The sequence below is a fragment of the Solanum tuberosum genome, unplaced genomic scaffold (assembly GCF_000226075.1).
Source record: "Solanum tuberosum cultivar DM 1-3 516 R44 unplaced genomic scaffold, SolTub_3.0 scf00092, whole genome shotgun sequence".
NCBI classification, from domain to species: Eukaryota; Viridiplantae; Streptophyta; class Magnoliopsida; order Solanales; family Solanaceae; genus Solanum; species Solanum tuberosum.
Window position 1 is genome coordinate 1664474 of NW_006239019.1, and position 23193 is coordinate 1687666.

The 23193-nt window shown below is 33.4% G+C and overlaps 1 protein-coding gene across 1 annotated transcript; it reads right to left on the reverse strand.

The window, feature by feature from the left end:
- Positions 1 to 293: 293 nt before the first annotated feature.
- LOC102582739 (translation initiation factor eIF-2B subunit epsilon) lies at positions 294 to 16581 on the reverse strand. The gene is made up of 15 exons (XM_006347773.2): positions 16298 to 16581; positions 15451 to 15681; positions 12901 to 13215; positions 11874 to 11981; positions 10737 to 10926; positions 9847 to 10109; positions 8867 to 8996; positions 7107 to 7177; positions 5536 to 5793; positions 5378 to 5454; positions 3880 to 3971; positions 3108 to 3190; positions 2759 to 2830; positions 1181 to 1306; positions 294 to 890 (listed from the first exon to the last, which is right to left on the reverse strand). Exons 1-15 carry the CDS (start codon positions 16439 to 16441, stop codon positions 852 to 854), a joined length of 2199 nt encoding a protein of 732 aa, XP_006347835.1. The 5' UTR covers positions 16442 to 16581; the 3' UTR covers positions 294 to 851.
- Between the last annotated feature and the right edge of the window lie 6612 nt (positions 16582 to 23193).

The following is a 23193-nucleotide window of genomic DNA, read 5'->3' on the forward strand; positions in this document are numbered from 1 at the left end:
TAAGATACGCTTCAACTTCTATGCATCTACAGTGTAAAAATTTCTACACTCAAGTCCCTTTAAAGGTAATTGAAAGCATCCAACAATAAACATGAAATTAATAACTTGAAAATAAGATAAGTGATAATCTTCAACACCAAGTTAAATTGCACTGATTATGTGAAGACACATTTACACTGCCCCTAGGAAAAACCAATAAAATCATTAAATGAAGCTGTTCCTACTGAAACAACTTTAACAGTCTATTTTAGCGGGGTAATGAGGATTTCAGAAAAGAAAAATTGAGAACTATAAACAGAGAAGGAAAAAGTTAATATACAACAGCAATAACATAAAACAAACTCTTGTGAGATACTCAAGAAGACACCAAAAGGTGTCATAGTTACAACAAAGCGGTTCTACGGATTTAGTGAAAAAAATCAATATATAGAAGCTTGAATGTTGTTTTATGGCATAGAACTTCCAATTACCTAGCAGGAAACAATGTCTCCCTCCAACATCTGAAGCTTCATTGCAACTAATCCTTCACTACTTGACATTTCCGCACACAGTTGACATATCGAAGTTTCCTCGAGACAATTCTATTGAAACAAAACTGACCTCTGCAATTGCTACAGAAGAGACTACAGACTAAATGGGACCTCAGTTTTACTATAGATGAATTATTTGATGATTATACAAGTGAGTATAAATGACACATTTAGGTTATGCGACGGAGAAGGAGGTGAAGGTTTTGATTCTCAGCTGTGTCAGGTTTCTGAGTAGTGAGTACCACGTTCATCCAAGGGCAAACTGTAAGGTAGCTGTAGGTAGTTGAAACAGCTTTAAATTTACGGTCTAGAATAACTGTGTCAATCCTCGTCCTCTTCTTCAGATGCTTCCTTGAGCCACTGCAAGAAAATTCAGAGTTCATAAGGTGCATGCATGATTCAAGTAGTAAAGCGGGCAATATTGAAAAGACAAACTTTGCTTTTCTTCTCTTTTTTTCAATTTACAAGTTAGTAAATCACTTGTCATTTCTTTCCTGAGAATTGGGGATCAGGGGGTGGGGAGAGGTTGGGATGGAATGACAAGATAGGTTAAACAGATCAATCATCGAAATAGACCAATGAATCTTCGAGGTTACTGTCAATACTGGTAGGTCATCTAATGCAAAGTTACAAGTGCTGTAACTACAAACCTGAATAAATTTTTCTGATTGCTTGACAAAAACCTTATCCGACTCCTCTGCTCCTTCCTTTTCAGAAGCCCAGTCAAGTATTGCCTCTTCTTGTATAATATCCTGATCGTACAGATGATGCAAAATCTGTGGAGGGACAAAATAGAGGAATGATATATATAGGTTAGATTGAATAGGGGATATTTAAGTAGGTCAGATGCAGTATACATGATCAAACAAGAGAAGTTGTGTGATAGCACAAAAAAAGTTTGAATAAGGGAAGGGTTTTCTGATTCTCGTTTTTCCGGCAAGACTGTGACTGAATTTGGTGGGTGTTCCCGTCCATCGTTGGTCTGTTGATTAATTCAAGCAAAGATCTTGCAGTGTATCCATTGTTCAAGAGAGTAAAGAAGTGGCTTGCGGGGATAGCAAAAAAGGTACTTGTCGAACAAGTTTTGATCAAAAGTACTCTTTCTAGCATATCTACATATTCCAGTCACTTTTGCAAGCCCCTGGCGAAGTGACTGAGAGGTTGGAAAGACTTTAGTGTAACTTTTTACGAGACACAGCAGAAGGCGATAGGAAGCTTCATCTGGTGAATTGGAGAGTTGTCACATATAGTGAATGTACTCGGCCTTGTTTGGGCCATATTGTTGTTTTTTCCCTTTTGCAGGCGCAAATGGAAAATTAGGGGAAGCAGATTAGGCTGGCATTTGACTCCTCCAGGATTGTATAATAAGCCTTGTTACCACACCCATATCTACTTAGGTGTATGCATTTTATAATCCTTGTCATTACAAGTTCCAAGTTCATTGAGGGTCGTGTAATTATGTTCAGAATTGTATTGTGTGTATTTCATGGATTAGTATAGAAGTTCTAAATGATTTTAAGGTTGATGAGCCACAAGTTCTATGAATTCAGGTTCTAACATTTCTGTTATCATGATGCATAGCTGTCTAAGCCTAAGCATAAAATGAGTGTTGGTTTGCTCGATGGTAAGGTACATGCATTGGTGTTTTCTCCAGATTCAGGGTGTGACATCAACCACATATCTTCATAGCCACTTACCCATCAATGGCCCTTGTTTCTCTTATTTAATTGATGTGGGAAGGCAGTAAATTGCAAATGGACATTAAGGTGCAACGAGTTGTTGGCTAGGGGACAAAAGCAAGGGAACTTCAACTCTTTCCTCGACAACATTTTCAACTCTCTTCTCAGTAATAGTCCAAATAAAACAAGGGGATTCAGCTAGCAGTGGATATAAGGCTCTTTAGGACACCCCACGTCATGCCAACACAGCAAAAGCAAATCTACTATCAGAATTTGAGACAGCAAATAGTGAAATAATTTTTTAAAAATATTCATTTAGTGTTTCTTTACAAGTATTATTCATATAGACTATCTTTAACACTATTAACAACTTGCAAAATGAATTGCTTTTTACTTGTTAAGACGAGTAGACAACAAGATTGTATTATAGATTGTGTAGATCTAACCCTTTGCTACGCACATCTAACAGCCAAACAACTGGAAAGAATAATTCAATCCTCCAACAATTGGCTACAAACTGAAGCAACTTCTAAGAACGAAACAGCATACCTGTACAAATAATGGAGAATATTCCCTGGCAGACTCCAAGCACATTTCTTCAAACTTCAAAATTACTTCAATCTGACAATCAAAGTCAGAATATTCATGAGCACCAAAAATGTGAAATAGTTACCCAACATCATAACTGATGGAAAAACATTTACCCCTATGATTTTTAAGAACCAACATTTCTTTGGGTAAGATAAACAACCAACAGATAGGTGGCAAGTTAACACACCTCTGGTCCAATTTAATTATGTAATTAATTTTCACTACCTATAGCCTCAGGCTGGTTAAAAAAAATTCATTACTTTATTTTAGTTTACCTGTTTTGGAGAGAGAGGAGAAGTTTCTTTACCTCTTCATCAATGCTTGGCAAGTAATATTTCAGAAGCTTTTTCCATTTTCTAACCGTGGAGACAACATTCTTGTACAATTCATCTGAAAAAGAATATATATAAATATATATGTGTGATGAATACACAAACCATATGACATAAGCGGACAAAAAAAGCATAAAAGACTAGACAAAATATAGGCCACCTCCAGAAAGAAAAGAGTGGGGAAAAAAAGATGGAAGAAAGTGCATCCAGCTAAATTCTTTATATCTTGCCAAGATATTAGTGTCTGAGATCAAGAAAGTGATGGAAATGAATACTTAAAACTCAGTATCTAAACCATATCATATTTACAAAGCAAAATACAAGCATACAAGTACAAATGCACATGCACAGCAAACAACAGAACATCAACAAAGAGTAGAAAATTAATCTCAGAAACTGGAAATGGAAGCCAAAAGACAATGTTATTGACCTAAAAAGTTCTATTTGTAATTGGCTTATAGCTTTAAGGGACTAGTGCTTCAATGCTTGACATGCATATCAAATGATCTTTGAATTTATGCAACAGATGTCCATTTGGTGGACATTCAAGTTGACAAAGTGAATCTGAATCTACACTATAGAAAGTTATTTCTCTTCTCTTTGATGAATACAGGAAAACTAGCACCGCTCACCACAGAATGCCATAAATCCAGCAATCTGTGTCAAGTTGCAATAGAAAAAGCAACCTAACAGATGATTACAACAACCTGGGATATTGTGAAACACAAAAATAGAAGGAAAACTTACTAGGCGAGTCATGTGGAGCATCCAGTGCCAATTTCATCACCGAATAAAATAAAGCACCAGCACAATCTGCAGATGCCATATTGTATGACAACCTGCAATAAAATAGAGAAGGAAGGCATAAACAATCTGAACACAGAAGATCGCACAATAGAATTATTTTTTTTGTGCAAGACAGACAATGAGAGAGATTTGGCATTTGAATCATATCTCTGTCCTGCAAAGCATTTCTCCAAAGCTAAAGCTTATTTAGCACTAAAGATTCTACTGTCTTCACATTTTCACTAAGGGGGTCGTTTGGTATGTTGGACAAGCATAGATAGTCCTGCGACAAAAAATTAGTACTAACCATATACGTCTTTAACAAAAATAAAGACTCCTGACAAATAACAGATTGTGCACGATCTTTTTTTTTTTTGAGAAATGTATCAGTTAGTCTATATTTATCCACAGGTATACTACCTCAAAAGATTGTGCACGATCTTGCGAATTACTTCTGAATGAAGTCAGAAATTAAAATGCAGCAACAACAACCAAGCCTCAATTCACTAGTCTTTCTTCCTATGGCAATATGTTTCTCCTTCTACCATCAGAAATAAATAAGGATAGTGCAGAGGGATAGCAAATGTGAAAATATACAAGAGATAAATGCAAGTAGTTGAGGTAAAGGCAGGAGGCCACAGATTTGCTCAGCACTATCTACAAATAATCTGGAGGTTTCCATATTTATGTTTACTTAATAATACTTTCTAGAGCTCAATTCATCCTCTTATGTACTTTCAATTGCACTCAGAAATTTTGGGTCTAACCAGAGTAAGACAAACAACATGAGACCAGGGAATTCGTTCACGATAAGTCTGCATATACAGTGTAGAGGAGTACAGTAATGAAGGAAAGGTCAAAGACGAGAAGCAGACAGTTGCGGAGCCACCTTACAATTAGGGGGTTCATCCGAACCCCCTTCGGCGGAAAATTCTATGATTTATACATGGTTAAAATAATTTTTTAGGTATATATAGTAGATGTCGAACCCCCTTCAACTACTTCGTGTGTATTTTTTCAGATTTTGAACCCCTTATTGAAAATCTTGGCTCCGCCACTGGAAGCAGAACACTCTCTTGCAGGAGACAGGCAAAAAAGTAGGACAGCCAAATACATACTTGAAGATGGTAAGATGAAAAAAGAAAAAGAAACAGAAGACAGAAGGAGGAGAGGAAAAATGCTGCTTTAACCTTGCAAAGATACACTAAGCCAAGTAGCACTTCGACCAAGCAGAAATTAAAGAAGTTGTCCAAAAGGCAAGAGATGGAACTTTTGGGTGCACACTTATCACCCTACAGAATATACAGAAAGTGGAAATCTTGTAGTAAAACTGGTATGAAATAATGCAGCAACTGGAGCGAACAGGAGGGAAGAGCAAAAGTTAATTCCATGAAAAGAGCTTTTCTCAAGACACCATACTCAAGAATATAAGATATTTATTGAATTCTAGTTAACATACCGCAATGAATTAACTTCTAAGATTACATGGTCATCGGTTACATCTTCCTCTACAGCCCTTTGAAAAGTTGCTTCAACCTGTAGTAACAAATGGAAAGGAAATCTTAATCTATGATACAGTTCTACGAAATGATCATAAATATTCCCATCAAAACCTACTTCTCTTTCAAAAATCACAGAGTCATCTCTAATGTCTTCAGCGTCTTCATTGGAATCATTAGTAATAGAGTCAGGTCCCAGCTCTCCAGAAGGTGGAAGAAAAGCACCATCTTCATTTGGTAAATCCGCTTCATCATTAGAGATTTGCATGATCGCAACAAGTTTATCCACAGGAATTGGTGCAACAGAGTGTCTCCATTCTTCTTCCTGTCCAGCCTCACTGACTAGCCATATGAAACCTACTCCACCATCACCAACCTGGAAAATCAGGATAAGGCATAAGAAACAAACAACTAACGACGCATCATAACAGATTTGTCTTTTCAAACAAGATACAGAATTTCACACAGGTGACTTGTTTTTCCTTCTTTTTTTTTAATAAAGAATTTCACACAGGTGACTTGTTTTTCCTTCTTCTTTTTTTTTAATAAAGAATTTCAGACAGGTGTTTTGCATCTCTTTCCATTTGTTTCCCATCTTGGGCACCTATGGACAAGAAACTCAAAGACTGAATAACACCTACATGACTTCATAACGCAGCTTCAAGCACCCAATCAGTGTCACAGATAAATTGAAAAGGATCTAAAAGAACTTTCTATGCTTTTCTCAAAAAAAACTTTCTATTTCAACAAACAGGGTAGGAAGTCTCACTTAGTCGGCAGGGAGGACGTTATGTATCCAAAGAAATTGGTTGAAGGGGAGAGGAGAGACATGAGGCGAAAGTTTTCTGAATTTTCAACAAAGCCCCCATTAAGGAAGCGGAAGACTTCATTGGCAACATAACTTTGATGGTAGGGAATGACAGTAGAATCAACTGCTAGAGTCACAACTGATTATGAGAAGAGATGTTGAGACTCGCATTTCCGAACATTTACAATATCTCAGACCAGAAAGAGATGAATACAACATATCCAAAGATTACAAGAACGAAGAGTCCATCAAGACAAAAGGGTTAGCAGGAACCTAATCGACTAGAAAATAGCTAATTTTCAAGGTCTAGTTGCACTGAGATACAAGCAAAGTACAATTGAAACATTACAGTGAGTAACAAGGATTTTAGGATAAGTAAAAGTATGAGAGAATAAGTGCACCCAAGTTTAGCCTCCATAAGAAGAATAAAGTTGATGTAAGATTAGACGGAGTTGTGGTTCCTGAATGCAGACAATTCAGATATCTAGGCTACAATCTTCCAGGAGAATGGCATGAAAGATGAAGATGTAACAACAAATTCTAATTAGAATGTCGTAGAAATACATATGTTAATATGGATGTGCGGACATACAAACAGGATAAGACAACAAAACGATCACATCTGAGGGGTGCAAGATCACCTGCAATATCAATGTCCTATGTAAACCTCTAATTTGATCAAATACATGCGATAGTATGATAACTAAAAATCTATTTGAACAAACTTCTAAAATTTCTTACTGAGAAGCACATCAGTTTCAGTTTCAAAAAGAGAAACACATTCATCAAAATAGTTTTTCCGAGAAGTACTCTTTCAAAGAAGCATTTTGTGCTCAATCTTTATTTGAGAAGTAATTTTAGCAGCAAGCCTTAAAACTTACCTCATACTCTTGTGAGTCAGGTAACTCAGTCCTCTCTTCCTCATTCAACAGGTCCAAAGTACCAGAGACAGCTGATGTAAATCAATTTAAGGATCGTTAATTCATAAATAATAGAGAATCTTATAAAAACCATATAACAGTACTAACAACAACAAATTATAAAACACCAGAAGACATCATTTACCAACAAGCACAAGATGCACATTTTAGGACTCATAGTTTAATGTCTAGCAAACAGGAAACTAGTTTGACTCTACCAAACGGAGAATTGCAACATTTCGAATCAATTACTCCTCCAACACCAAAAAGGTAGAACTTTATTTATAATGGGCAGGCCAATAGCCCCAAGGCAGTTGGGCAGCCAACGAGATGACTTTCTTCCAAGTAACGCCATAAGATAAAATATAAATATTATGGAAATATGTATTATACATCCAAAAATGTACAAAAATTATTTATTATATCTATAAATAATAATCTCACAATTTTTTAATTATAAAAATACGATATATAATCAAATGCTCAGAAAAAGGCTAAAAGAAAATATTCTAAAGACAAAATTGAAGGTTTCAACATGCACGGAACACTGTTGGGACGTACACGACAGACAAGCCAAAGTCTAAAGCCTGCAAGGAACAAACATCACCTACCAAGGTGCTTCCTATAAATACTTCACCGATCAAAGGTGTTGACACATCTATTGAGGTGGTAGGCCCATGGAACTTTATCCCTTCATGCTTGCCTTCACCTATCAAGGTCGTAGGACTACTATTGTGGTTTCTTGTTCTTCGATTTCTGTTACTATCTTATTATTTCGTGTAGTTCGTTTGTAGTAATATTTGTAGTAGTATTGTTATGTTACTATCTATTGTTTTTGTTACTGTCTATAGTCTCTTGTACTTCCATTATGTTTTTCTAGACTTTTTTTGCCTTGAACCGGAGATCTATCAGAAACAACCTCTCTACCTCAGAGCCTCTGAGGTAGAAAATAAGATATGCATACACTCTACCCTCCCCATCCCCAGACCCCATTGTGTGGGACTACACTGGGTATGTTAATGTAGTTTTTGTGGTTGCCCTGGGTTGTTTAGAAGCACTTCACCCTGTTCCAAGTCTCTAAATGTGTTCAAACTTTTAACTTTTATGACATTGTCCCAAAACCAAAAAAATGAAAATAAATGGAGGATTCCACATTTAAGTGCAAAATATTGATTTGATTGTCTTTCGAAATTTTAAGCTACTTCAGAAAAATCCAGCATAAGCCTCATAACATTAGTAGACACCTCTCAGGTGGGCCATCTAGTCATATTTCTCCTATGTCAAATTACTTACCATAGTTTCGCTCTTATTCTGTCCTAAATTTGAGTTGTGTCAAAATTATTTAAGATTCTGAACGTCCCTATTTTGGGAAAATCTAGAATTTAGGACGGAATAGGAAAGAAACTAGGTTAAGTAATTTGGCTTAGGAGTCTATGATGATTATTTGCATAACTGAGAAACCATTCTCAAGCATAGATGATAATTATTTTTTCCTACCGTACTTCAGTACTAAGTAACAGTTTTCAGGAGTGCATATTTGTGTGGAAGTCCTCAGGGATAATCAAATTTCAAGAAGTGTAGGCGAAGAGACAAGAATGTGTAAAAACGCCAACATCATTCCACCTGGGTGTCTATCATCTATGGTACAATATAGAAAAATACGAGCCAAATTTATTATCTCACTTCACCAAAATACAATATTCAAAAGTCAGAAAAGTTACATGGACTTTCAGTGATCCCACTACTATTGTCAGCATATTCCAGTTCCTCATCACTATCTTGCCTGATAGGTTGCTGATGCAAAGATACCTTGGAGTAAGCAGGTACAAGGAAATTCCTGCCAATCACAACCTGAGGAGGATAGATGCTATCATTTCAAAGTATAAAAAAAAGGGAAAGGCTGGGGTTATCAAACAGACAAATATGTTGGTGCAGCCTAAAAGAAAGGAAAACTAGGTACATGAGTGTGCGACATTGGTGTGCATTAAGTTCAATCAAGAACCGTTACCTGGGGCAAAGGCAAATTATACGACAACATACTTAGTGTGATCCCACAAGTGGTGCTCTAAGGCAAAGGCAAATTATGACGGGAAAAAATAGGACATATTGTAGTAAGCAGAAACAATCTAGGGTAATTAAGAAACATTCATATCTAATCAAGAATTCAAATGTGACATAAGATCTCTGCCTCACTATTAATTTTGCAAGGTCTAAACCCTTTAAAGTTAGAAGTGCTACCTCCATGGTCAAGTAGAATAACCCTCTATGCCACAACTCATGACTTCAGTATATGAGCTAAGCATAAGATAGAAACCTGATCTTAAGTGTCAAATTTCTGGTTTCAGTTTAATATATCCCTTTGACGATGAGGATTTACCATGGCATTGAGGAAGGGTAGAAACCCCTGATATGATTTACCATAGATTCATTTGAACTGACCAATTTATTGACAAAGAAATGCTTAAAGAGGTGGCACCAGATCTTAGTCAAAAGCAAGAAACATATAAAGGTAAACTGCCTGTCTGGAAAGAACCGCCAAGAAAGCTTAACATGAATAATCTGGTCTCCGCCTCCTAAGAGATGATGTCTTGAGGCAACGTTACGTTGTGTGAATTGCTTAATTGAAATTCATCAAAAACAGGTCTAACTAGTACATCCAGAAAAAAAAAGTGTGTATTCTTGGTTCTTTAGAGGCACTTACCTTAAAAGACAAGACGACACCAGGCTCTAAAGCTGCTCCAGACTTCATTGTCACACCGTCGCAAACTATTGAGTGCTTCAATTTGCAGCCATCTTCAATAGTGACATTATGCCATATATAGCAACCTTCTATAGTGACATTTGACCCAATTGAGCAACCTTCCCCAACAACTGAATTCGAAATCTCTGTGTTGTTCCCAATACTGGTTCCAGACCCAATGACAGTAAAGGGACCAATTTTCGATGAGCGGGATTGCTTAATTTCTAAGAAATGGCAGGTAAACAACATGTCAAAAGAGTCCAGAAAAAATGACAAAATCTATATCACCTATACCACTTTCACAAAAAAGTACATCCAAGATGATATGAGCATATATTAGCAGCAAAACCTCGCAATTTATATAGCTAGCTTGCTTTATTATATAGCATGTGTTCTAGCAGCAAAACCTCGTAACTTACAAGGACATCAGATGCTATAAGAAAAACTACTGGACCTCCATCTCAAACTAGATGGGTTCAACTACACAAATCCTCAACAACAAGCACATCAGATACTAAAGCAATAAAAGTTAAATCCTGTGAACAGCAAAACCTGTTAGATTACCACATTTTTTGAAGTCATTACATGTCCTTTAAATTTCCATCCATCAGTCTTTCTTGCTCAGTAGCTAAGTTAGCCGCAGTTTTGAAATTGATATCCAATATTCCTTTTGATAAGCTAAATAATTTTATTAATGTGGAAAAAAACTCATGTATACAATCCATCTACCAAAAAGTAGAGAATACCATAAATTGTAATTCAATATTTCCATCTTCAAAATGTCCATCCTAAGTTAATCCATTAGCAACATGTTCTAGTAAGGGAGAAGATAAGATGGAATTGGTCCTTACCAGGTGCTCGATACATGCCCTGCCTTTCCAATTTAGTAGCAGAATTTCCAAAAAATTGGACATCAGGCACCAAAGGATATGTCCAACGCTGAATTATGTCCTTGCTAATGGTGTGGTAACTTCTATAATTGTCAATTCTAGCCGCATAACTTGAATGAATTTCATGAGTGTAAATTTTATAACCCATTATCTGAAAAAAGAAAAAGTAAGTTGAGGATAAGATATGGATGTAGGAAGCAAGAAGAGATGCTCAGCAACGCAAACAGGAGAGAGATTTCAATTGATATATTCATAGCTAAAGAAACTGACCATGAAAGATGGATAGTACCATGTCTCACTTGAACTTGGCTAAAACTATACTGGATGCACTTGACTCTGTTTCCGCTTCTTTAAGATTGAAAGCAAGTACCGAAAGCTTAAATATTTTAAAAACTTTTATTTATCTAATTACTTCTCCAACACGCCTCCTAACATGCGGACCAGATTCATCTCAATCATTCCATACACATGAAAGGTATTGGTGATACTCAAATACAACAACTCAACGTACTTTCATACTATGTAAAAGAACATAAGAATCCAGCTAAACTTTAAGAATGGGTCATTACAGATTCCTAACCTACTTCCTCATGCATGTAAAACCCAATTTTAGGATAATTTTTTTTACATGAACTTAAGTGAACTTACGGGCAAGAGAACTGGTTCACCAAAATTGTAATGAAACGATTATATCTATTTACTTTCTTTTTTTGATAAGATAAGTGGTATTAATAACAGCATCGGGAAGATGCAAAATTTACAAGATATGGCATTTGAGCTTACAAAAAAATCTCTGGCTAACTATACAAACTATCTAAGCCAGAGCTAATGAGTTAGTAAAAATATCTATTTACTTACTTAGGTTCAATAATAACTAATTCATTCTTCTGGCATTCCCATTACACAAGGTGAAAATTTACGAGTGAAGACATCGCCATACACAAACCATTCAAAACCAGTAGCAAGATTTTGGGGTGAAACCACACTAGGAACATTTTTTCAATGCATACTTGGAATTATGTTTTCGCTTGACCTTCTCACTTTTTCTTGGGTAGAAGGGCAGCATTCGTCAAAAGAAATACAAAGGGTTATACATACATCATCGACGAGCAACCCCTTCACGAAATCACGCCGCAAATGTTGATAGTCAAAATTATCCGTGAAAAGACTCAAAACTTCTGGGGAGCAAATGTCAATGTAGCAATCCTGCAACCAACACTTACCAATCATTCATCACAAAAATAAATAGAAAGAAATGACAATAATCAGGAGCCTTCTCCAAAATAAGATAATGGAAGGAAGAATAGCATCACATGTGAAGAGTAAATTTAGCTACAAGAAACTAGGACTTTGCTTACTAGTTCATCTATTAATGAAGGATTTTACTACGAAAGAAGAAACAATGGCATTTAAAAACATGAGTAAATAACAAGTTGGTGAAGTCAACAAAGGAAAGTAAATAAACCTCACCAGATGCAATACCTAAACTATGTTAAAAAGTAAATAAACCTCATCAGATGCAATACCTAAACTATGTTAAACTCTGCCATGTGTTATTGAGGCAAAACAAACATTTTTTTTTATAAAAGTAACAGTTAGTCTATATTTATCCACAGGTATACTACCTCAAAAGTGTAGTTCCCCTCCAAAAGTGTTGTAGTTACATAGGCTCCTATACCTACCAAATTACAGCCAGTCTATAGTTGTGCTGATTACTTCTGAGCTATCTAAGACTACTTGTTTACACCAAAAATAATACAGAGCTAAACAATTAAGCTTAAATCTTTGTATGTTGCTCTGCTTTCCTTCATGACATCTCTGATTCCTCTCTAGCCATGAGGCAAAACAAACATATGAACCACAAATACTGACTATTGCAAAACATTTGCATTGAAATTAAAACAAAAAAATTGTTTTGGCAGATGTAATCCGTAAATAACATTGTCAATAAAATTCAAGCAAGAGAGGAATAGAAAAGGCAACCACTCGTCCAGCTCATCCAATAACCTCATCTTTCTCAAGTAATTAAAACCAGATCATGCAACACAGATTATCAAGAATATTGGTCAAACTAGTAGCAGTACTAGCAAGACTAGACTATTATAACAAGAGTAACAAAACAAACCTGCTTGTCATTTTGAAGGGAAATGGAAGTATTATCAGTGAGCAATGCCTTGTCAAGAGACAAATATCCTTTTAAATTATCTCCCCTGTCTTCATAATACAGCAGCTGCTTCGTCTCTGGATCAATTACCATAAAAAGCTCTTCAGTTCCAAGACGAGATTGGCGAGTTACAGGTGAAGCCTTTGATTGTTTAATGACCATGGTCATTACAGCATTGCTATCCTTTCTTCGTCTCTCCTTATGTTCCTTAAGTGCCTGTGATAGTGACATGTTGCTCACAGTATCTCCACTGACGAGGATAAAATCACCGCGTATCTTCAAAAGCCAAAAAGTTGAGTCAACTAATCACATTGACAAAAGATTACTCCAAATTCAACAATATTAAGTCTACAAGTTTAAGCACACAGAGAACAGTGAACACAAAGAGGAGAGGAAAACATCTTCCTCATCTCCGAAAACAAACATGGACTGCACACACTGTTCAATGTCGACTTTGATCTTTGATCTTTTCTATAACGGTGGTGTTCGGATCAACTTGTGTGTGCCTCAACTATTTTACCAGGTATCTACTACCTTCACCGGCACAAGTACCACACAACTCTATTCACCAAGGCTAAGATAGATGGGAAGATATCACCTTGCATTTTTTTGCCTCGACTAAGTTTTGAACCATGATCTCCCATGGTTTTCATCCCTGTTTGATTCATTTTACAATTCTATCTCCTAAGCAAACAATGTTTGCATCACGGATTGCAAATACACAACGTCATAATGATTAATCTAAGACTCTAACCAAGTCCTGCTCAGATAAAGTCATGTTAGATTATGCATTAATACAGCTATCTTAGCCTTTCCATATGCTATCCAAAGGAAGGGTAAGCAAGTATATTAGTGCTTTTCTATTTCCCATTTCGCAGGAAGTTATTAAAGAAGAAGTGATGGTAGAGTTTAGAGAAAATATGTTCATTAGAATCTTTAAACCACTTGTACGTACACCCCAAAATGCACACAGTGAGGGTGACAAAAGTACAAAGACAGAAGAATCAAGAGGAGTCTTTGATCTATGATTTGCAAAACTATTGTTGCTTGTTCCCAATGATTTGTGCATCATGTGAAAAAGATACTCCCTTCATCCCAAAAGAATGGTGATATAACTATTCGGGGAGTCCAAAAAATTTTACTAAAAATTCCCATAAAATTTATTAGTACCTTTAATGTGAAATTGTGATTTATTTTTGTCCTTTTTAAATATGTAAAAAAATAATTTAAGATCATGAATCGACATCCATATTCGACAGCGGGTATTAGAAGAGTTGATCCGTACTCTGGACACGGCCAATTTTAGTTTTGGATGGAAGAAGTTCTATAATAATTACACTTGTTTCAACTTAGGCATCTTCGAAGTTACATTTACCTATTGTAACATTGTGCGGAATTCGTTTTTGACAACTGGAAAGCCCCTGTGAATTAATTGACTCAACCTAGAAGCTAGTTCCTTCGGAATCTAAAGGAAATAGCTAAAGCCCCTGTGAACAAGTTCCATCCCTATGGCGTCCAGCAATCTTTGACATTAGCCTCTGGGTTGTTGCATAGTATGAACAGACCTAGAAAGATCCCCTTCAATTGTGGATCTGTTTATTCCAGGCATCTCCCCAGAATTTTGTTCTCTTGCCATCTCCCACTTTCATATAGAGATTAGCCATAAGTTTTTGATAGTTTTCCTAACCCCAACCCCCTTAAGTACCAGCACTGACATTGTTGCACCAATTTCATCTTCATATTTGCATTTGATAATATCCTTCCATGAGCTTGCCCCTCGCACAAGCAAGTTGACCGAAGGGGACCAGCGCTTCTACTCCTCCACCGAGGAGCCGTTCTTGCGAGAAGCAAGGGATGTCGTGAACGGTGGGAGGTCACAGAGAATTGACCTATTCATAGAGTGATCCTATGATCGATACAGGATATAGACTATCTCATTCTTTATTCTATTCTATTTCTGGAAGAAAAAAAAAGGGTGACTCAACTTCTCAGCTAGAGTTGGTGGTGGGACCTGTTGGCATAATGCACGCTGGAACGTTCATTATGTATCTTCAAAGCCACTTCATCAGTAGATTGTTGTTCTGCTTCCTCAGATCTCTGGTGCCCAAACCTCCCCTTTCTCTACTGTTATCTCTCATTTGACCAGGTTATAGCCTTTAAAACTAGTAATAATTTTCCACACTCCTCGAATGCACAAACTATAGTAGGAACGACTTATCTAACCCTAAGGCATCTACATGATAGGATCAGGATGCCAATTGCGTGATAAAGTCCCAGGCATTAGGATCAAACTTTTTTTTTACTATTTTCCTGTGCCTTTGTTGACAAAACCCCTTATTTCCATGTGATCCTAAAAAATCTAGAGAGATCACCGGTTGTATACTAAAATCGAAAACCATAGGATAACATGTACTTTTTTTGTTCAATAAGTATGACAAACTGTAACATCCACTAACTGATTTTTAATTTGAGGGGAAGATGGCAAGATGATAAGCAAATGTCATTACATACCACGTGTTGCTCATAGATTAAACGCAAAGCATCTCCTGCACTAATAGCATTGTGTGATTCGATCGTTGTGACTGAAAAGTTTGGTTGGCCAAACCAATTGGACTTATCCAAATAATCAATCACTTGCTTGGAATGAGCACAACAGAAAACAAAAACTTCTTCAACACCAGCAGATTCAAGCCATGCCAAGGTATAATCTATCATAGGGGCATTGACCAATGGTAGCAGTACCTGCAATGCAAAAACCATTAACCTGTATTATACACCTATAACACTACATCTGTCAATACATATACTTAGAAAATAGGCACATTTCAACTTTGTATTAACAATTAAATTATTCATACAATTAGCACCGTAAAAACTAGAGCATGCAATTTCATTCCTTAGACTGAATATCCTATAGCAAGTTCTTGCTCAATAAAATAAGACAAACAAACATGACTAATACATCTGAGTGGTACTCCTGTACACAGATTCTTCTTTGATATGGTTGCCAGACCCGTGCCACCTGTCTACTTTCACGGATGCAAGAGCAGTCTTGCCACTCGTACTACTTGTCAAGACGATAAAGTGTAATGTCTGCTTCAGATATAATTAGAAACTACAATAAAGATACCACAAGTTTGGATTGTTCCCAATTGTTAAATATCGAAAGAAAGGTGTTTTTTAAGATAAATGTGTTCAAGTTTTACTATTACGAAAACAACAAAGATTCAGATTGTCTGGGACAACTAAAAGAAATTTTCAGACATGAAGACAAGAAAATGGTTGATAGAAATTCAAGTTCTTGAAACCCATATAAATTTAATAAAAGGAAAAGCAGATAAGGGTATTGAAAGGTTACTTTAGGGCGTTCTAGAGTGATGGGTCGGAACTTTGTGGTGAAACTATCAGCCAAGATAATAGCTTGCAAAGGGGTACGAGCCAATTCTTCCTCTGCATCTTCTGCTGCCCCCATTCCTTTGCTTCCTCCCTTCTTGCCCACCATTCTTTTAGCGTTCAAGAAGAAGAATTCTTGAAGGGGTTTTGCGGTGTTTCTTGAAACCCTGGTGTCTCCACTTTCAGTGAAAACCTCTCTCTTCAGTTGCGTACGATTTTTAGATCGGGTCGGGTTAACCGACCGTAAGCAATTTGGAACCCGAAAACAACTTGTTCGCTTTTTTATAGTACTACACTACTTTATTATTGGGTTCGGCCCATGTTTTACAGTTAAGCCCAACAAAAGAAAAATGTGTCAATAGTGTAGAAAAGAGGTTTTAATAGAAAAAAGCATTATTCTTCCCTATAAAAAAAAAATGTCAACTATATAGTTTTATAAGTATGTTTTGGGGGGTGGGAATACTTTTATTTTTGAAGGATATATAAGTTATTTCTGATAAAGATGGATTCAAGATTTAAAATTTTGGGTTCTTAAATTATTATTTTTAAAAAAGAAGAATATATGTGTGTAAACTAAGAAAACAAAACGGAAGTTATACTGTGTCTAAGTGGGAATCAAATCCTTGTTGAGAAGGGCTGAAAAGCTTAAATTGGTTTCATCTTTGCGACATAGCCACTAGATCACTTTGATACTGATCCAACTATAAATTTATTATATATTTGAAAGATTTTCAATATAAATACAAGATTTGAACAAAAGCTACCCTTACTTAAGGGTGGCCATTGGGCAGATTGGATCAAATTTGAATGAATTATAATTAGTTAAGACAATAATCAGATCAAGACCTAATCCAACCCAAATTTACTTTGATCAAAATAGGTTAGATAATGAATTACATTACGGGTCAAACTTATACTACTCTTATCATTAGAAGACATAAAGGCAACAAATGTGATCAAGTTTGGTATGATTCTGTTTGCCACCAATTTGACTTGGGCTTACAGTTTTTTTAGTTTTTTTTTTACTACTTAGAAACAATGAAACATTAATATTACCAATTTAGGGTGTAAATTAGTTTGATTTGGGTTTTGGGCTTAAATGGTAGGCCCAAATATGATGTTAAAATCAAAAATCATGACAAAGTTAAAGAAAAATATATAAAATATGTTATGATAATGTTTCTAATGTATAAAATATTTTATAAAATTATAGTATGTATTTAATGTCTGGTTGATTTAGGCTTGAATTTACTTTTTTAGTTAATATTAAATCAAACAACTTATGATAAAAAAAAAAAATCAAAAATCAAATTAATAGGCATTATGTGTTGAACTGTTGAGATGATCGGACTTTGCATTGACAATGTTAAATGTTTGTTCAAGAGTTAGATATTGTGTTTATTTCAATAACAATTTTTTTAATTAATATTTTTTTATATAATTTTCCTCTTTTCTTGGTAATTGTATCATCTTTTCTTATTTTTTCACTTTTAGTATGCATTTGTTTTGAATGAGAATCTTAACATAGCTGATAAAGCTATTGCCATGTGATCGTGAGGTTATGAGTTCAAATTGCGAAAACAGACTCTTGCATAAATGCAGAATAAAACTACATAAAATAGATTTTATCTTATGGTATGGCCCTTCATTAGACTGCTCGCATAGTAGAAGCTAAGATATCGACCTGCCCTATCTCTTTGTTTACTCCTTCATTCTTTATTTTTCTTATTGTATCGATGGAAATCGACTTTTGTAATTTTGAAATTTTGTCTTTTGAATATCACCCTAGAAATTTAGATACTTTATTCTTATTTTTCTACTTAAAAGTTGTGCGACTATTAATAAGTGTAAGCTATTGAAAACAGATATTATTTGATTGCATTGCAAGTATTGTTTTAATTTCGTGTGTATGAAATTAAAGCTGAGCTATTCTTAATAGGATCAAAAACATGAAAGTAAATATATGGTAGGCCATATTAACTCTGAATCAATACTCTCTCAAAAAAAAAAAAAAAAAACAGGAATAGGGGTGATTTTGGTTGAAGACAGGTTATGCTGAAATTAAATATGTTGATACTAATTATATTGAGATTAATAATAGTAATTATAAATAATTTTCATCTCTAAATTAGTAATAATAACTTATTTCAAAATTAACAACTAAATAACGAATAAGGTAATACTAAGTTTTTATCCCAAAACCATGTATGCATGTCCATCATACCAACCGACTTCCTAAAACTCGTTTGGCATGAGAGATAAGGGATAACTAATCCCAAAATTAATTTTAAATGAGCTTATATTATATTTGGTTGGATTAAAAATTACAGGATAACTTATCTCATAACTAGTTATCCGAAGATAAAAACTATTTATATCCCATATTAAAAATAAAATAACAATACTAAAATAACTAATTCCAAAATAACTTATTCTCCAACCAAACAGACTCTAAAAGTCATACTAACAAAAATATATGCCTTAAAAAGCTAAAGTTTCCTATAAAATTGTGCAACTATGAATAAACTCATCTGCCAATAATACATAAATTAATGGAATGACTGGTCTATTTTAAACATCTTAAAGAAAAACATTTAGAGAATTATGCCCCCACTTCATCAGTAGGTAGGTGTTTGTCCATAGATTTTAAATATTTTTTATTTTATTTTAAAATTGAAGTTGAAGTTTTTTGATGAGGATAAAACTGCATTTTGATTATATTTTTTTATCAAAAAAAATCATTTAATATCATAATTTTTTTTAAGATAATATTAATTTCTTACTCATTGTTCAATATTGTAATGTAGTTTGATTAGATTAGATCAAATTAAATTTATCAATATGGATTGTAGTGCAATGATAATGATGATGTTGTTTCACCATTAACTAGAGGTTTCAAATTCGAGTCTTGAGTATGAAAAAAAAATACTATTAAAAGTGTCACCCTCAAATAAACATTGCAGTGTTTAATGCAAATTAATCGAAGCTCTAATATCAACTTTCATATACGAAATGAAAAAAAAAACAAAATATTCATTCTATCCCTAATTACTTGTCAACTTTTGAATTGACACACCATCAAGAAAACAATGATTGACATAATTAGTTTACCATTTTACCCTTACTAATTATGAAGTGGATGAATTAAAAATTTAAGATTTTCAAAAAGTTCTATATTTTTCAAAGTAATTAATTAAGAGTATAATAAATAAAAAAATTATCCTTTTTTGATTTGTCAATATAGATAAATAAAATATGACTATTAAAAATAAAAATTGGACAAGTAATTAAACAAAATATAAATTTGTACTCATGGGTCAAGGATGTGCTCAATACGACAAATTTACCTCTTTTAATAACCACCATCAATTACTAGTACTAGTCAAATAATTGTGACACCGGCCAATCCAAATTCTACACGCAGCCATGAGGTGAGTCATATCATTGTCCAAACCACTCAATTTAATTTATTTATTTTGTCTCAATTCATTTTATACAAATTTTGACACTTAATTTTTTCTTAAAGTTATATCTTAAATTTAAATATGTTTTTTAAAAAAATAAAAGAAATACAACTAAAGAAAAACTCATTTAAATTGAAAGATTTGAAAGATACCACGTAAATTCAGATGATTTTTTTAAATTATCTGGTCTATTCATAGTTTAACTAAGATTCTCCAAGTTTTTTTTAGATATTTTTAAAGTTATCAATTACTATTATTTTTCACCCGGACATAGCTCAATTAGATAAATAAAATTCAATTCAATCTCATAATCTTATTTTTCGAAATACAATTAGATGATAAGACCAAACAAGAGTATTAATGAATTACGTACATTACTTAATTACTTGATCAAATGAAAGTTGAACAAAAATATCTAATCAGATTCAATGAACAATATGCTATTGATGAACATGAGGAGATCAATGAGCCACAAGTACATTATGTTTTCTTGTGAATTTCACAAGAATCTCATTGAGGAAGCAAAATTGAAAAGGATAAATTCATCCAAAAGTTACGTTTCCAAATGGAACATCTATAGAAGATAACTTTTAAAGGAACGTAACTGGACAACTTAACTAATAAATTAATTTAGTTGAATTGTTATATTAAAAAAAACTATCATCTATATTTATTTTTTTAAGCAACAATATTTATTGTCGTAAAAATTTACACTTAACGATGATTGAGTTTATTGTTATTACATTTAGAATAATCACTAAGATATTTATCAGGATTTATATAAAATACGTAACTAAATAATTTGTGCAATAATTTTTTTATTGAGGTTACATGTAAAGACGACAAGTAAATATATACGGCCAAAAATTGCATAGGTGCCCCGTGAATTTTGATGCATTATTTCACGTGAATATTACAACTACTAAAAGATTATAGTTGCAAGCTAGAAAGTTGTTATGCAGGTATTCTTCTTTTGTTCTGCTTTTCTTTTATAATTGTGGTGTCTGAATTAGTTTTTACACACCTCAATCAACTCCATGGAATATTTATCATGTTGTACTAAAAAATAGATATTAGATAACTCTATTCACCCAAAGCTAAGACATATGAGAAGAATTACCTAGTATTTTACTAAATTATTTAGTGTGGAAAGCTGTATAATGTTCAAGTACATTTGAAAAGAACAGTTGTCTAATATAATGAGAATAAAATTGACATTTACTAGGTTTATGTCGGCAGCTATCTTAGGAAAACGTCAAGAAACATTTTTGTCACAATGTCAGCAGAATACACCATTATTGTAATATTCTTTACATATTATGAAAATTGAAAACGATTTAATTTGTAATTATTTTATTTGTTTAATTAGGTATAAAGTAGGGGTCCATATCTTCTGCGAAGTGATAAGCTAAATATAACAGATGAAGTTGATAAGACAACACGACAATTAAATAAAATTGTTATATTTGTGATGATAAGATAGATATCAATAAAGTATGTAGATAAGAGCAAGTACATTTCGTGTTGAATCCTACAACAACAATAATAACACATTTCGTTAAGAAATATCTCGAGAGGCATTTTGAGTTCAGTCTAATTCTATCTCTTTTCGTTTCATTTGAAAAAAGGAAGGATCCCAAAGAATTGATCTTTCTTTTCGTTGTTAAATCTCTCTTCGATCAAAAGATCCTTTCAATTGGCTAGAATCCATTGCTTGAACAAAATTAGATCTTGTGAAATTATTTTGAATATTTGACGATATATTTGTACATTACTAAAATATCAACTTCTAATTAGAAAACTATGATTCATAAAAATGAAGAAACTAAAGAATCATTTGATCATGAGAATTATTCACTTTTGTTCAAAATAATTCTTTCTTTATTTCAAATATATTTTTTAATTCCATCTTCATATATTTTAAATAAAGTGTTTTTTTTCTTCTCTTAACAACAAATTATTATAACAAAACATAAATTCATTTTCCACTCTAATTTCATAAATTATGGACAAACGCCTACTATTAAAAAAAATTACATTAAAATTTGATTGAGAAATAGTTGCTCTTGCTCATCAGAGTTGCTATCAGCCTATCATATACGTAGCCTTTTTTTTTTTTAATGATAGATTATCTTCCCCGTTTCAACTTTTTTTTAAGAGGAACCAGAATAAAGTGAGTAAGATGGAATTCTTATAACAATTATAAATAATTCTTTTATTTTAAAGTATATGAATTAAAGAAATTAATAATTTGATTTGACATAAGATGCTATAATGCTTTAACATTATTTTAGATCCGATACATAACATCACGGGTCACTTTGGTCTCGTACGAATTCATTTTAATTTTCTTTATTCTTATAATATTTTTAATTTCAACGTAAAATGTTATTTTATTTATTGAAAAGTATAAGTTACTTTATAAAATATTACTTTCTCCAACACACTTTAAAATAAAGTAACATTTGAGGGGTAATGACCGATAAGTGAACTCACTTGGGCTCAGTATATATTTCTTATAGTATTAGTCATTATTAGAGTTAAAAGATACTTTCTCCATCCATTTTTATCAGTCCATTATATTATTTTAAGATATTCAATAATATTTACTAGTTTATAAAATTAATAAATAATCTATCATTTTATACATATTATACTCGTGCTACTAAAAACTATTTGTTTTTTAATGTTTAAATGACTTATACTTTAATTAGAGTGAATTGGTAAAAATGTCTCTATCATTTACTGTTTCTTAATTTTTGTGTTAAGTCAATAGTGAACAATTATTGTTGGACAGAGAGGGAGTTTATACTACTATCAAAAATATTTTCAACTTAATTGCCTCCCTTAAAGACATTTCAACAATCATCACAAGAAGGGTAGTTTGATAAAGTGTATTTTATCATAAAAATAATAATATACCATTAGTCACTATTAGAGTTAAATGATATTACTATCAAAGTTATTTTCAACTTAAATACCTGCCTTAAAGACATTTCACAATCATCCCAAAAAGAATACTAATATAAAGAATAATGCACTATTGATGCACTGGTATAAAAATAATACCCAATAGAGTGTATTAGTAATGCATATATTAGTTATACTTGTATTAATTATGCATATATTATTTCTTAGGCATTGTTTTGTTTGATGTATTAAAAATAGTATGCATTGTATAAAAATATTTATTTACAAAAGTATCCTTCACAATTATGGTGGAAAAGATGTAAACGTACTTTTGAGGGGTAATTGAGTCTTTAACCATATTAATGCATGCATTAAATTCTTTGCATTACTAATACCATGAATTTTTAGGTATTAGTAATACACTCCTCAATACACAATAGAATATCTAACTAATGCACATGACATGAAAAAATGCACCAAACAAGAA

Bases quoted from the DNA above. Each gene is read 5' to 3' on its own strand.
- LOC102582739 (XM_006347773.2), bottom strand. From the start codon at position 16,441: ATGGTGGGCAAGAAGGGAGGAAGCAAAGGAATGGGGGCAGCAGAAGAT. The intron at 8,997-9,846 runs GTAAGTGCCTCT...TATCCTCCTCAG, and splicing joins GTGTCGTCTTGTCTTTTAAG to GTTGTGATTGGCAGGAATTT. The intron at 5,455-5,535 runs GTAGGTTTTGAT...TTGTTACTACAG, and splicing joins CTGTGATTTTTGAAAGAGAA to GTTGAAGCAACTTTTCAAAG.